General features: G+C 37.9%; 3 protein-coding genes and 2 non-coding genes across 8 annotated transcripts in view; 1 reads left to right on the top strand and 4 right to left on the bottom strand.

Moving 5' to 3' along the window:
* Positions 1 to 3,251, top strand: part of LOC117957182 (small conductance calcium-activated potassium channel protein 1-like) — a 13,776-nt gene extending 10,525 nt beyond the window's left edge. Inside the window, exons 9-10 of the mRNA XM_034892777.1 lie at positions 2,641 to 2,710; positions 2,853 to 3,251. Of these exons, the coding sequence (XP_034748668.1) occupies positions 2,641 to 2,710; positions 2,853 to 3,083 (301 nt within the window). The 3' untranslated portion in view covers positions 3,084 to 3,251. The remainder of the gene's footprint in view (positions 1 to 2,640; positions 2,711 to 2,852) is intronic.
* A 619-nt stretch (positions 3,252 to 3,870) lies between these two features.
* On the bottom strand, positions 3,871 to 7,473 carry rps27.1 (ribosomal protein S27). 2 transcript variants are annotated; one of them, XM_034891832.1, is made up of 4 exons: positions 7,337 to 7,473; positions 6,572 to 6,680; positions 5,846 to 5,956; positions 3,871 to 4,122 (listed from the first exon to the last, which is right to left on the bottom strand). In XM_034891832.1, the coding sequence occupies exons 1-4, from the start codon at positions 7,340 to 7,342 to the stop codon at positions 4,094 to 4,096; spliced, it is 255 nt and encodes an 84-aa protein (XP_034747723.1). In that variant the 5' UTR covers positions 7,343 to 7,473; the 3' UTR covers positions 3,871 to 4,093. The 2 variants fall into 2 exon arrangements, with proteins under 2 accessions (XP_034747723.1, XP_034747722.1); XM_034891831.1 differs by lacking the exon at positions 7,337 to 7,473 and adding an exon at positions 7,254 to 7,307.
* Positions 4,379 to 4,508, bottom strand: LOC117957380. Its single transcript, XR_004659499.1, has one exon. It is a non-coding gene; the product is annotated as a small nucleolar RNA SNORA35 (small nucleolar RNA).
* LOC117957379 lies at positions 6,146 to 6,275 on the bottom strand. The gene has a single exon (XR_004659498.1). It is a non-coding gene; the product is annotated as a small nucleolar RNA SNORA35 (small nucleolar RNA).
* Positions 7,474 to 8,890: 1,417 nt separating the features above from the next.
* lrrc71 (leucine rich repeat containing 71) lies at positions 8,891 to 15,596 on the bottom strand. 3 transcript variants are annotated; one of them, XM_034891828.1, is made up of 18 exons: positions 15,315 to 15,589; positions 14,279 to 14,317; positions 14,073 to 14,201; positions 13,464 to 13,562; positions 12,647 to 12,742; positions 12,371 to 12,446; positions 12,198 to 12,272; positions 11,972 to 12,040; positions 11,682 to 11,841; positions 11,510 to 11,593; positions 11,297 to 11,371; positions 10,575 to 10,661; positions 10,388 to 10,451; positions 10,219 to 10,292; positions 10,076 to 10,102; positions 9,883 to 9,991; positions 9,207 to 9,298; positions 8,891 to 9,070 (listed from the first exon to the last, which is right to left on the bottom strand). In XM_034891828.1, exons 1-18 carry the CDS (start codon positions 15,382 to 15,384, stop codon positions 8,993 to 8,995), a joined length of 1,503 nt encoding a protein of 500 aa, XP_034747719.1. In that variant the 5' UTR covers positions 15,385 to 15,589; the 3' UTR covers positions 8,891 to 8,992. The 3 variants fall into 3 exon arrangements, with proteins under 3 accessions (XP_034747719.1, XP_034747721.1, XP_034747720.1); XM_034891830.1 differs by lacking the exon at positions 13,464 to 13,562 and having other exon boundaries at positions 15,315 to 15,596; XM_034891829.1 differs by lacking the exon at positions 10,076 to 10,102 and having other exon boundaries at positions 15,315 to 15,594.
* Positions 15,597 to 15,954: the final 358 nt, after the last annotated feature.

The following is a 15,954-nucleotide window of genomic DNA, read 5'->3' on the forward strand; positions in this document are numbered from 1 at the left end:
CTATACTATGACTTTTTATTACTTTTTTTTTTTTACATACTACAATGTGAACCGTTAACACGGCCACACACTTTTGCTCTATAGATAGCTCAGTGCAATGAGCTACTATCAATACATTGAAGATGTCGAGGGTAAAATTTTTCGACACACTTACTTTTTTTTATTTACTTTTTTGTGACTTTTTTTTTATATACCATACTATAACTTTTTCCGACATACTGTATGTACTATGATTTTTTGTGACAAACTAGTCTATGTTTTTGTATTACTTTTTCTTACATACCAAACCATCATTTTGTACGACTCTTTTGCCTTCCGTAATGTGAAGGATAAATGCAATTCCGAACCATTGTTTTCTGCACTTCAGAGAGCTCTGTGATAAGCCACTAGCTACATTGAAGATTAGAGGTTGAGAGGTCAATTCTTCAACACATTCTTACTTTTCTGACATACTATACTTCGACTTCTTTTATTATTTTTTTTGACATCCTGTACTATGACTTTTTTGAACATACTACGACTTTTCATGACATTCTATACTTTGTTTTTGTTATGACTTTAATTCAATTATCATTTAATTATTATTTAGTGAGACCGAAGACTTGAAGATTAAAGGTTGAAGATTCAATTCTTCTACAAATCATGACTTTTTCATATGACTGTATGTCTTTTTTATATACAATGCCAAACCGGTTCATCATGGGCCTAATAATTAGTCAGTGAGATGAGCTCCTGAAGCTATCATTTTGAAAAAAAATTGTAGTCAGTAACGTAAACTGCAAATATAACTCTGGACCAGTGTTCTGTAACCTTCACAGATAGTTCAGTGAGAGAAGCTTCTAGAGCTACATTGAAGATTAGAGGCTGAGGGTTCAATTCTTTATCATAGTCTTACTTTTTGACATACTATATTAAGACTTCTTTATGCTATGACTTTTTATGATATACTATACTGTGTTTTGGTTAAACTATCATTTTGTGCAACTTTTTTTGTAAACCATAAAGACCAATGAACCATTGCTTTGGGAGCTTCACAGATATTTCAGTGAGATAAGCTGCTAGATATGAGTTTTTTTTGACATTCTGTAGTTAGACTTTTTCATGACTTTTTTCGACATACTATTGTATGACTTCTTTTTCCAACAAACTATGTTAAGACTTTTTAGCGATTTTTTCAACATACTATACAATGACCTTTTTTGAACTCAGTACAATAAGCTGCTAGCAATAAATTGAAGACTGGAGGTTGAGTGTTCATTCTATGACTTCTTTTTTCTCACATATCACACTATGACTTTTAATTGACTTTTTTTCAACATACTATACTATGACTTTTTCCAACATACTAAACTCAGATTTTTTTTCCCGATACACTATTCTATGACTTTTTTAAACATAATTTAATTTATGACTTTTTTTGACACATTACACTATGACCTTTTTGACATACTATACAATGACTTTTTTCAGACATACTATACTATGACTCTTATTCAACATAATATAGTACAACTTTTTATGACTTTTTTCAGACATACTATACTATGACTCTTATTCAACATAATATAGTACAACTTTTTATGACTTTTTTTCAACACACTATTCCTATTACTTTTTTGGGCATTTTTATGACATACTATACAATTACTTTTTCTGAGAATTTCTTCTGCCATAACCTTCTTGGTACTGCGTACCAAATTCATACTACATACCAATTGTATACAGTATTCCCCACATACTACTCGTCATAGTATTCATAGTATGTTAGCTTAGCAGGTAGTAAACAAGAATTGCAACAGTTTTTACCAATGTACATTTTACACTATGATACAACACATGTGAAACTTCACTATGAGACAAAACAGCCTTACAGACATTTTACAACAGATTTTTTTTTAAAGCCATGTCTATTTGGACACCCCTCACCCTTTGCACGGAATATACTGGCTGACGTTTTAACACCCCTTTGACTCTTAAACAGATATACTAAAACTTTACTATATGCAATAGCCCTTGCTTATAATATTGACCCCTGTGTTTATTTATTTATCTTTATTATTATTATTATCTATTGTTTGAGTTTTTGCTAGTTTGTTTTAGTTTCATTATGACTCCAACACAACTCTGTAACTATTCATTCTTTAACTCAGGCTGAAGCTGCTTTTATTGTGTTAATTGGTGTTTGGTTTGTTTTATATATTCTCATGTGATGTCTTTCTGCTGCATACAAATTTCCTTTCTGGGACAAAGAATAAATTGAACTGAACATTTCTATTAAGATGTTGGAGATGATGGAGCTGTTTCACTACCACCAACAATTCAGTTTTAAGGCTGTGACTCCATTTACTTTGTGCAATGTGTTGAGAGAGAATAGGGTCAATCAGCAACACACTCACAACTCCACTGTATTTAGTAAACATACTGAATGAGTTAACTATGCTTCCTTTGTCAGTTTTGCAATGTGATTACCAAATACTACCTCAAATCTAAATAATCCACAGACTGTGAACAGTTATTTAAAACTACTTTATATCAAACAAAGTCTCTGTGTGACACTGTTGACAATGTGTTGCATTTATGAGTTGTTTATTGGTAATGTGGATGAACTGGTCCTTACATTGCTCTCTTCACTTGTTCTAGGCTGCGGCAAGTGAAGATAGAAAAAAGGATCCTTGCGGACCAGGGAAGCACACTTGTGGACTTGGGCAAGGTGAGAGAGGCAAGTGATGGCCTCAGTTTCTGTCACAACTTGGCAAAACCTCAATAAAGTAGCTTTGAATCGTTTATTGATGCCTTTTGTTTCTTTTCATCTCTGAATGTACCGACACGCACCACCATGGACATGAATCCAGATGCAAACCCTCATGTATGACATGTTGTCGGAAGTGCAGGGATGCAGGGAGGAGCTGGACACACACATCCACAGCCTGGAGAAGCACGTGGAGGAGCTGAGGGAGGGCTTCAGGAGCCTGATGCCACTCCTTTCCAACACACTATCCACGCAGAATTCCTCCATCCGCCATCTGCTCAGGGAAAGGGAGGTGAAGACAGAAACCGCTGGTGCGAGTGTAGACAGAGGCTGACGGTGATGAAGAGGCTTCTCAGGTGCTCCTGGAGGAGTTATATGCCTATACTGCAGCTAAAATGATAATGTTGGGACATTCTTTGGACATATGGAGATGGACACGTATGTCAAATTGTATTTACAAAAAATAAAAAAAACAGATAGCACCATTTTCTGTAGCAGAAATACCAAACCAAAATGTAGATGTTACTCATAATTTACCGCTTATGAATACTTTTGCATCTTTCATGGGGTGACAGAAAAAAGATGTAGTAAAATAACCTGCAAGGAAACTTTTTTTCAACACTAGAGCTGCAACGACTTATTTAAGGAACATTTGAGTTGCAGTTTTTTTTGGTGTTACATGATAGTAAAGTAAATATTTTGGGGTTTTGACTGTTAAAAATGGCAATTTTTTCTTTTGTAGACCAACTGATAATGGATAAATTAAAAAATATACTCAAATTATTAGATTCTGTTAGTCAACAACAAAAAATAAACCTTGAACGTTTGTCAGTAAGCCATTTCCCTCAACTGCCGCCAGTTGGATTTTGCCCTGCAACTCTTAAAAGATTGAGCTTGGTCTGGTGATAGCCAGACTAAGATTTCCCTGTAAACACAGAACTTTATTTCTGATTACATGATACAAATTTGATTAATATACATACAGCTTGGTTTTGTACTATTAAGATGCAACCTTAAATATAACTTGTAGTACTTTCTAATAAAAATAATAAAACTACTTTTGTTTCAATGTTTCAGACAGTAAAGATTTTTTTTTCCCTCAGCAAAGCACAAACCATTCCTTTAGCCAAAACAATATTTTATTAAGAGAGACAGGGTTGAAGGGTGGAGTTACAGCAACAACCGATCTTTTGACATGAACTGTGGAAATCCATCTGCTGTCCAGTTCGTCTTCAGGTCTTGTTTCAGATCTGACCGCGGGGTCTGCCGCCATAGCAGGAGGCAGAAGGCGCTGATATCAACCAGTCCATCCCCTCCTCTCCCCTTCAGCTCCGGGGAGAACAGCTAGTGCTGCTTCCTCCTGAATGAGCACCCTGCCAGACAAAAGAGAAGCCTTACAGTACAGGAATACTGCAGACAGTGCAGGCTGCTATTGTCCTACACAGTGCTGATACAGACAAGAGTCATCAGTTCCTATCGTGAATGATTAGGTCAACATCACCTCCCATTAAGTAGTGACGCTAGCTAAGGCTCAAGTGGAAGCAAAACGGAGAACTAATTAGGTTTAAACAAGCTACACAATGCTAACTACGTCATCAGCAGCACCTGTGTTACACCAAAAAGAAGCTATATTGTTCTCAGCCTTCGAAAGGGGGGAGCCAGTGGTCTAGCTCAAACCTTCTGCAAACTGAGGTCAATCTGGCACTGGAATGAGATTGGAAGACCACAACAGAGGAAGTCCAGTCACTTGGCAGTGCGGCCAACAAACTTCCAAAATCCAAACAGTCACTTATGAACATAGCTCATGCAGACATAATCCTTTTTTCAGGGTCTGAAGCATTAGCAAAGCTAATTTATATATGTATACAGTTGCTACCCGGACTCAGGACTGTTCGCCAGCAGCAGCCCCCCCCCCCCCCCCATTTTTTCTCTGCACTACCTACACTTTATATCTTTAACTTTATATGTTTGATTTTTCAGATTTTATATTGTTATCTTATATTCCTATATTTTTTTGTGTCAACGCTGTAAAGGGATTGCTTTAATCTCATTGCACAAGTACCGTGTACTTGTGTATAATGACAATAAAGGCATTCTATTCTAAATGCCAACAACTATGTTAGAAAATGTTACTTTTCACACTGGCTGGGCGATATGGAGAAAATCTAATAGCATGATATTTTCTGATCATATACCTCAATACCAACATTTTAGGGCTGACTCTTGGTGCTTTCACAAAATGTTCACACAATGACATTTTTGATAATCATCAGTTGGATATATAACTAAGCTGGTAAAGGGCAAAACAAAGTACAGACTCAATTTCCAAAAATAAATCTGTATTGCAAGAAAAGACCATATTACAATATCCAAATGTCTAGACTCATGTCAAAATAAATAGACATATTTCCCAGCCCTACATGTCACACTGGCTGAGATAAGTCAATGGTTCCGTAAGTAATATTCTGTTATCAATCTCTGCCCCAGATCTAAGTTCTGATCATGAGCACAAAGCAGTAAGATGCATGTGTGAGGCCACTGGACAAGAGGATTTCTTTTTCAATAGCAAACAATTCAATACACAAAAGTATAATTACACAGTAATTTCATTCCTATGCAGGTAAAGAGACAATATTTTTATTAATAACAAACCAGTTTTAAACCGATTCTTGAAAGCCCTCTATGACATGCGTGTATTGTCTATGTAATATATGTATTGTCTAGTGCAGAGATTAGGGTCTGTCACAGAAAAAAAACTGTGGTCTGATTTGTAAAAGCCATTTTAAAAAGGCATGAAAATAGTACACTTATTTTCATTCCTTTGCTGTTGAAAAGGAACTTTTCCAAATCCTTGTTACAATGAATAAAATATGGCACAAATTGGTATGCCTACATTTTAAGTTCCTACAAAACATACCATATTTTAGCAACTTTGAAGGTAGGCATATGGCCTGAATCAAGGAAAAACAGTAAAGTACTTGATATTGTGCCGCTCAAATAAACCTGATTAAATGCTCAACTCTCTATGTTAGTAAGACCTGTGCTGCAGAGCCAGCAGTTAAACTGGGAATGTGTATATTGCAGGTTAATACTGACCCTCTGTGAGACGTGCTTTGCCTCCAGTGGGCTGACACAGGACTGTTGAACAGCCAACACACAGCACGACTGTCTGAGCGTGGCTGAACACCGTCGTGATCTTGTAGCATCCTGGAAGAAGACAGACAAAGGAACCAGTTACAACTCTGACAAAACCCAATGTTATCACTCTCAAACTGAGGTGATTTAATACCAATTATGCCAAATGACAGTGTCTGATAATGTAAATTTACATGGAGATTAAACAAGCTACAGAACGTTAACTATCTAAATTGGACTACCAACTGCTATAGAGTAGATATTTGTTCTCAGCCTTCGAAAGGGGGGAGCCAGTGGTCTAGCTCATCCCTTCTGCAAACTGAAGTCAATCTGGCACTGGAATGAGATTGGAAAACCACGATAGAGGAAGTCCAGTCACTTGGCAGTGCGGCCAGCACACTTAAAAATGTGTCACATGAACTTAATTCATTTTTCAGGGTCTGAAGCATCATCCAAATGCCAACAGTCAGGTAAACTTAAGTCTTTTTAGAAAACGTTACTTGTCACATTGGCTGAGATAAGATAATCAATGGTTCAGTAAGTTATTGCATGCTCTGAATGAGCGCATAGCAGTAAAATGGATCTTTAATAGACTTAACTGATTGGCTAATATACACATAGTTGTGGGATCCGGATTTCAATGTGCTGTATTGTCATTCTGCTCTTTAGTTTGTAAGAAACCTGTACCTGGACATTTCACATCCATGAAGTAAGAGTTGGGACTCTGAACAAGACGCTTCTTCTTGTGCCTCCTCTTCTCCTCATCAGGGGATGGGTGCAACAAGTCTTTTGCGAGCTGCATTTAATAAATAAAAAAGGGGGAGGGGGTGAACAAATAATGAACCAAAAGAAAATATGAATGTCACCTGTGGCTAATCCCTTGAAACTAAAGCTACTATGAACGACAACGCATGGGTATTCCCAGTGCAGTTATCTAAACACTGGTTACTATTACTTTGCTTAATATAACATGCGTTAGCATTGTTTTGTCCTGCTAACTGAGCGCTACGTTACTACGTAAGGTTTCTCGACTGGCCTAGCTAGCTAGCTACATGACTTGGATTAGGTAACGCAAGCTACGCATTTACATAAATCGCGAATGACTCGGTTAACGTTTGGGGATCGGTGGTACGTTAACCTAATCATCAACAGAGATGAAATTCCGACTGTTAATGATAGTTTTTCTGGGGCATAAACCCGTCCAGATATTCCGTTGAACTGACTCCATGTTTGCGGTGTGTGCGCAGCCATCTTGTGTCACAATGCTCTCCTAAAGCGCTCGAACGTGCACAATTATTTGTGTAAAACTGGGACCAAAACTTAGCGAAAGCATCTAAAACTGGCACTAGTCGAATCGCGAAATTCTTACGTAAATATTGAGCCGTTTTGAGATTCTCCAACACTCCATTAAATGGTGAAAATTTCATTTTACAATAGCCTGTAGATACTCACTGGCATGTTGGCGAGAAAATAGCCGCTGCCGAAAAGGAGGCATTACCGGAAGCAACGGGTTGATATCGGTGTTTCCTTTGAGCACGAGCCGGACGTGACGAAGTTAACAGAACATGGCGGCCATACTGGTGAGGTCAAAACCAAACTCCCCCTAACTGTCAATGCCAAACTCCACCTCGCTCTCTGCGTCCTGAGAAAGCTTTTATATCTCATCCCAAATGTCCAAATATCCGAAACGACGAATACTATTTTGAAAAAAATAAAATACAATGTTTTTCCAATTAAAAGTGCAAATAAGTACGAATATAGAATAGTATAGCCTAACTAAAATAAGATAAACTGTATGATCCCCCAGTTTACAAAAGCAAAGCGAAGAACTGATTGAGTGATAAAAATAAAAAAAGATAAAAATACAAATAAAATAGAATAAAGCCAAATAAACTAACAAAATAGAATATACATTATACACACTACTATAACATAGAAGAAAAGTTGCAAACACTAAATACACTTTTCACTTAAACAAAGGAATACATGATGAACTCTCTGTTGGTGGTGTTAGAGAGGAGGACGCTGTCCAAACTACATGCCATCTTGGACAATGTCTTGCACCCACTCCATGACTTGCTGCTAAATCCCAGGAGCACTTTCAGTGATAGACTCATCCTACCAAAATGCACCACAAAGCGCCGCAGGAAGTCATTCCTTCCTCTGGCCATCAAACAAAACAACTTTGAAAGTGTTTTTTTAGGGCACCAAAGCAGCTGCAAACGTTCTCGGTATCAGAAGTAACAGAATAATCAGAATCAGATTTAGAATCAGCTTTATTGCCAGGTATGAGGACACATACGAGGAATTTTTCTTAACCCTTTCAGGATACCTTCCAATTTTTTTCAAGTTTAATGCAATACCAACAGCCCTATATGTATACAGAAACAGTTCTGATTCAACGTGATTCTATCTCCAGTTCATGCTTGCCATGAAGTGATCCCTTCATAACCAAATTCTAATGTAGGAGATAGGGGACAAAATCAGTTGTTACAAAAAAATCCTCTCTATGGTTCAGATGAAGCTAACATCAGCAACCTGAAATAGACAAATGAAATGGGTATCTTCCAAAGTTATGGTCTTATTGGTGTGAAATGTATTCTTTGTGCTACAATTCCTTTACTGCAGCTCAGCAAGGAAAAAGAAACCCTGTGGAGGAAAATACAAAGAGAGAATTTCACACCAAAAAGACAGTAACACAAATGTGCTTCAAACACCAGTCACATTTCCAAAACTGGTGCAGTCATTGTTAGATAAATCAGTCACACTGGCTGACAAGATATGTGGGCTATGATAGCAACAGGTTTTTAGGCCCTTCTGGTGTATGGCTATTCTAAGTCTTTGTCTTTGGTGGAAATTCTGACTGTGGTCCAAACAAAGCTTCTGATTGCTTCTGATTAGCTGTCCATGGCAAAGCATCTGGATTTTAATGTGCCACATTGTCCTCCTGGTCGGGCCCTGCCTTTTTGTGTACCACAAGACTGTTACTGTTACAAAACCACAGTAGAGGACAACATATTTTTATTGTAATATACCAAACGATAAGTATACAGTTAAGTCTGTAGTATCAGATTACTTCTCCTCCTCTTCTGTCTGTTCAGAGCTGTTTTATTCTAGTGGATCTGTGAGTGCCATCAGTTGCTTTATCTTCACATAACACTCACAGTCTGGCGGGAAGCGGTTTCTCTGAAAGACAGTACAGAAAGCATCGTACAAACCATCTTCATATTCCTCTGCAACTGTTAATCAACACTGTAGATTTGCTACTACACCTGATCCTATATCTTGACTAAGGATTGAGTCCACGGTAAGTGACACACACCTGCAGACAGAGACGCAGCAGGCCTCCTCCCTCACCCTGCATCTCTAGTGATGTCAGGAACAGGGGCAGTGACTTCTCTGTAATTCTGTTTCCTACACAAACACACATACAACATAATAGACAAAGTAAACTGTAAATAATAAACCTCTCATTTAAAAAAAAAAACTTTATGTATCCTTTTTCTTCTCAAAGTAAACATATTATGTAATGTATGAAAAATATCTGGTTACACTTGACTTGAAGGTATCTACAGAAGAGTGAGATGACACCGTTGTGAGCGTGTCATAAACATTATAAACAAGTCATAAATGCTGATAACATGACGCTTCTTCTAGTAAGTGTCATTAAGGTTAGGGTTCATGTGTCGTGACAGTGTCATGTCACTCTTATGTAGATACATTCAATTCTAGTGTTACCAAATAGTATAAAGTCCTAAAACAAACACCATTTAAAGATAGAGAGGAAAGCTAAAAGGTCTTAAAAAGGTCTTAAAAAGTAAACCTTTGCCCAATGATTCTAAGAGACTCAGCCAAAATAGAAATTCAACATTAATGACAGTTGAAAATCTTCCTGCTATCAAACTTAGAGCAGCTGTGCTGGAAATGCCTTGATGTGAAAGGTTTCTGGATTAGATCTTTTATTTCAAGCTGCGATGACCACACCAAAAGTTACTGACCTGCCAGGTTGAGTGAGGTGAGAGTTCTGTTCCCAGGCAGAACTAGGTCACCGTCTCTGTGCTGAACTGACTGGTCCAGCAGGGGGCTCGCTTTCTCCAACGACTCTCCCTGATGAAGAAGAAGGAGAGAAGTAAAAAAAAAAAAGAGCATGAAAGAACATTTTTGCTCAAGAGAAAATTGCAATAAACAAACCTCATTCAGGTCAGTACTTGATTTATCCTGCAGAAGAAAAAAACAAAGTTATACTACTGAATTATTAAAAGTACTGTAATGTGCGTGTTTACATCCATGATGAGGCCCGTTGGTACACAGATTTAGAAAGCATGTACTGCTACCTCCTGTGCAGATAGTTGTTTCTCTTTGCCGCCCTGCTTGCTACCTTTGCTTTGAGACACCTTATTATCAGAAGCTGGGGGAGATATAAAGAGACAGCAATGAATAGATAAAGAGCTTGGCTGTCAGAGGATAATAGAACAAGTGTTTATCTGTGAAGGAAGCAATTACATTTCTTGTTAGACTTTGGGTTCTCTTTGTGGGCAGCTGGTTTCTCGTCTTTTTTGGTTGTGTCCTGTAAGTTAAAAGATCTCAACATTACCTGTCACAATTTACAAACCACACATACCGTATGAGTCACATCATATTTTCACTTTTGCTGTCCATTTTACACAGCTTTTTTTTTTAAGCACGTTACCTTTTTTTTGTATTTGCTGATGCTCAGTGTAGTGCTGCTGACGACTGAGGGATCAGCAGGTTGGTCAGAATCAACCCTAAAAGATGACTACAAAAGGAGAGTTTAAATGTGTTTATTAGAATGTCTCAAACATGTCCATGCACTTCTATACTTAGTACTTACAACCTCCTTGAAACCTTTCAAACAAGTTCATTTTTGCAGAATAATGTTAGTCAGTCCTTGTCTATATTCTTCCATTTCCGGGATTGCCGCCGGAAAATCAGCCAAATTTCACTCATTTAGGCCAAATATCTGTTGCCTTGGCATTTTAAACTCTGGTTGATTTATGAGGACTACGGTTAACTGCTCCTCAGATCTCTGCTAGGTAAATCCAGACAGCTAGCTTGACTATCTGTTTAATCTGAATTTTCTTTTGCGTGACTGAAACAACTTTTAAACGTACACATATTCCACCAAAACAAGTTCCTTCAGAGCCTATTTTGCAGCGGCACCGCCCATGACAATACTGATTGGTTAAAACTAATGCCAATAAACCAGAGCACGTTTTCCTCCCATCCCCAAATGCTGTGTGAAGTAGCCAGAGCCTCCTCCAACTCGCTTTGGAGGAGGCTCTGGCAACGTGAGACTAGTCAGTCCTTACTTTTTGTAGAAGACACTTATTTTTAAGATTAGGATTAATTATAAAGTAAAATTGGTATTGATATTAGACACTGCATACTTACACACTGACTTCTTTCCAGAAGCATCTTCCTCCTTTCCACAACTTCTTCATGAGTGAGAGCAAACTCACCAAGTATCTGAAAATGTGGATGGAGGGGTGGATGCTTATTAAATAAAATTCTATAAGACAAAAAGCAGATTATAATTTAAAACAATTTAACCACTGATTTAAATGGATTATGTTCCAGGTTAAAATTGTTAATGTAAATGGATACCGCAGCCAGATGAGCAGCTCCTGAGTCTCCAATCTGATTGTTGGACAGTGAGAGAAAGAGCAAAGCACGGTTTAACCGCAGGCCCTGGGAGACAAAACAGGATGATGACAACACCTCAGTGGTCATGAGGGGGACATATATGGGAAAATGTGTAGTCAGTTCTGGGTTATACCTGTGCAATATGTGTAGCACCTGCATCACCGATAGAATTGAATGCCAGGTTGAGTGACAAGAGGTTCTTGTTTGCAGATCTGGTTGTTGAGAGAGCCAAGCCGATTAGACGAGCATCCTCGTCTCCTATCCGGTTATTTCGCAGGGACAAGTGAGTGAGGCTTGACCAAGAAACACACGACATGAGTCAGGCATGCTGGTGCTTCTAGTTGTGTGTGTGAATGCAAATGAAGGTTTATTTGAACAAGATCTGTACTACTATGGGAGATACGTAACTGCTTGGTGACTCACGCGCTGTCTTCAGAGAGAAGAAGGTGGTAGCTCCGCTCTGGAAGAGGGTTCCCCTCCAACGTCACAGCTCTAACATAAAAGAACGAGCAGAGGAAACAACAGTAACCCTCTCAGTGTTTGACTGATAATGTTCAACATACTGTGGTGTAATTATGTCTGCAGCTCTACAACATTTCCGTCTACAAAACAAAGTGTCACAGTGTGACTGACAGCAGAATCTGCTCACCTGAGGTTGGAGCACTGTGATATTGTGTTCATAAGGGAGATTACCATTTGATCTGTCAGTCTTGCCTGCCAAAACCTGCAGCACAGAGGACAAGATCAAACAAACAAACAAACCAGAACAAAACAGTGAATACCTGTAACCCTGTACCAGGACTGCATCAGTTTATCACTCACTGAAGGCTCTGTAGCTTGCTCAAGGAAAGAAGCATCTTCTGTAGCACTCTGGCAATCTGCTCATTTACCTTCCATCCTGTGTATATTTAAAACATATTATGTTGTGTGTTCTCATATATTCTGCAGAAATACTGAATTACAGCAATTACAAGTCGGGGTGGGGCATTGTTGGTTGCAGAAAGATCAGGTAGTCAATTGAGAATTTAAAAAGAGAAAAAAAGTCATACCAGAGACAAATATGGCTGTAAATGTTTCTCTATGGTGTTATGTTCTTACCAGAAACCTTCAGCTTCTTGGCACTGTGGGGGTCTTCATTCTCCAGCTCCACTTGGAGGCATGGCTTAGGTGCTCTAAGGTTTGACAGGGAGCTCCCTGAGGGTACAATTGTGACAATTATAAGGGAGTTGAAGCTAAAATTATAAAAAGGTCAATTATTGTTCATTTAGACTTCCTATATAATCATCTATACAATGTTTCAATGTTTTTTAATTATTCAATTTTCTATTAAGAAAATCCAAAACTAGATCAGATTCAAGGTACAGGTACAGTCAGCTAGAATGAATATGGAATAATATCAATGTTAATTCAACTAAAGTCTACTACGGCAGTCAGGCGATTGGTACGAGATTTAAATAGCCAATTTGTATGACATTGTGTTGTGTTCTTTAACCCCCCCCAATGTAGCGCAATTAAACTTTATATTTTACAACTATTGCTTTTTCTTCAGATCGTTTATAGATCTCAACACTTCCGATCAGACTTGAAGGTTACATAAACACCTGGGCGGGTTTTTTGTACCCTCATAGTTTTTTTTAACCTTTCCTGTGGCCGTGGTAGAGGCAGTGAGGTTTACTGTTTACTGTAAGGGACTCTTCAGCTCAAAATAGACTGACAAGCCTGATGTTTGCACCCAACTCTCTTCCTCTTTTTGGATATTTCTGTGTGGCTGCTGGAGCCCTCTCTAATGCCTCTCCTCTCTGTGAATCCTCTACCTGCATGCTCTCCTTATCTGTCTCCTCCATGTCCGATGAGGTTGGCCTATCTTGCATGTAAAGCACCAAGAAGGACATGATGCAGAAGTACTTCCACTTACTGTAACCAGCTGTTGCTCCACTTTTTGAGATTGTTTGTAGTCTCATCTCTTTGCGTAGCCTGTCCCTCAAATTACTCCACTTTTTTTTTGCCTCAGCTTCTGTTAGAAAATAATATATATTAAACATTAAGAACATCTCTCTCTCGATCTCTCTCTTACCTGTCAAGAGCAAGACGTATTGTGGATAATGCATTCCGGGATCATGGCCTCCCAATGGTGTTTGTACAGGCACATGCTAGGGATCAAGCCAGAATATGCAGAGATAATTGTGAAGGCTACACTAGACACATAACTCAATAAAAGGTAGCCATGCAAGTAAAAGAGACCTTCACTAATATTCAAAATCTAATCAAATGACCAAAATAGCTTCCGCTCTGCCACCTTCCTCTCATTATAATGACTGGAGGTGGCGAGTTACTGCACTGTGGTGTGAAAGCCACTTGAGTATGTGAACTCAGCCAGACATCAGTTGCAGTGACAAACAATTCCTGCCATTTATAAATTACCACTAGAAAATATACAATATTTTATACAGGGTAAAACAAATTAGTAGTATGTGTCAGGTGTGTTACATAACAGATGTTCAGATCAGGAGCAGCCCTTGATTACCTCTACCCCCTCCTTCAGTTTCAGTGGTGGCTGGTTGCTTGGCACTGACAGTTGGGATATTCTTCATCTTTAGAAGAGCACAAAGCCCAGGGAAGTCAATCTTCACATTGCCTGAGCACTGATATTCATCTGTGGGATAGAGGGTTTAAAGCACTGGACACACAACTTTTATCTTCTAAAATAACACAGTCTGATGAATTACTTACCAAAGGTCTGAGCAGGCATTTTTTCATTTGGAGTCGGTCCTAAAAACCACAGAAAGGCCAGATACCCACTGAGCATTTCTCATTTTTATTAACTCCATGAGTTACCAAGTCATACGTATTGCAAAATAGCTGATTACTAGTAGTATTTCACTGCTGACAGACTGTATATTAAGAATTAGAACATTCATTGGGGAGGGTGGGGAGTGGGTAGAAGATAGTTGTGTATGTATATTGTGCTGTATAATTGTGTATTTATGTACATGGAAGCACTGACATAACTTCTGGGAAAAAATGAATTAATTATTTAATTAACATGCTGGGTTACAGTAGGGTCCAGTCTGCTGTGGCAATGATCCAAGTAAAGCTATTGATGGTAATGATGAATGTCTGAACTCTGCAGTTGTCAAGGCATTGAAACTGACTCAAAAGAAGAAAAATGTTTAAATTTAAAAAACTACTTTTAAAACGTCTTTATAAAATGTACATATGATCTATTGATAAATATACATGTAACAATGTTATTAAGATGACTTTGTTTTCATTATTTAAAAACTAGCTAGCCTACTACTTAGTTCCAGAGTTGGAATGTAGCTAACAAAGTATTGCACTGAAGTACCATTTAACCTAACGCTAATCTACTTTATCATTCTGCTTAGAATAACTACTTTTCAAAGGAAAATATTGTACTTTTTACTCAATTTCAACCCAACACAAAATGACAGGGATGCCCCTGCTAGCTAAGTCTGTTGATAACTCCTGTTTTGTACATAAGTAGCTAGCTAAAATTGTGAATGCTTGACTTTTATTTATTATGGAGTATTTTTGTTGTGTGGTATAACTTGCTACTCACACATCTTTTACCAGTGCTGATAGTAAAAGCTGTGTATTTAATTAAATCTGTTAAAAATACATTTGATAATTTACAGATTAATTACATTTAACGCTTAAAAGCGGTCTTTAAATGGTAGATAACGTTAGCTAGCTAGCATAACATTCCCGTCAGTGAAGTGACTGTAACGTGAACGTTGATTCTTACCTGCATTTTTTGAGGCCTCGTCATCAACCGGTGCCTTGTCTGCTTTCTCTTTTTGTCTCTTTCTAGACATTGTCGTGTCTTGACGTCGAAATACAGCTAACTCGCTAGTTAAATTATCACATAAATAAACGTCGCTGTGGGCGTTATTTGCGTTACTACGGTAACCAACTCTCAGTTCAACCTGTAAAATTCATCGCGAGACTTTTGGCAAGGTACTTTTAAAAGATATAAGCACTTGGAGCTGTTCCTTTCGCTCTTGGCATTTTTGAAAGCTATCTTTTGTGAATATAGCTTGCTGTAAGTGGCCTTTATGTTAGCAGTGGTATCTAAAAGATTGACAGTAACAGTAGCCTGTTCTTTAACTCATTTCTAATTCAATTCCAATTGACAGTTGGGTTCCAAAACAATGAGAAAGTACAGATTACCTGTAAAACTGTTCCATTCAGGCCGTAAACTAACAGCTGAGGATTGACAATTTAGCGTAAACAAATGTGTGTACTTAAGGAATATTAAAAGCACAACAACATAGTGTATTCACAATAATGTAGTGCTTTTTATTAAAAAACAAAAACAAAGAAAAAACAAATATAAAACAAAAAGTAAAAACCAACAGCATTTTTCATGACTTAAGAATCATAAT

This window comes from Etheostoma cragini, chromosome 14 (assembly GCF_013103735.1).
Source record: "Etheostoma cragini isolate CJK2018 chromosome 14, CSU_Ecrag_1.0, whole genome shotgun sequence".
NCBI classification, from domain to species: Eukaryota; Metazoa; Chordata; class Actinopteri; order Perciformes; family Percidae; genus Etheostoma; species Etheostoma cragini.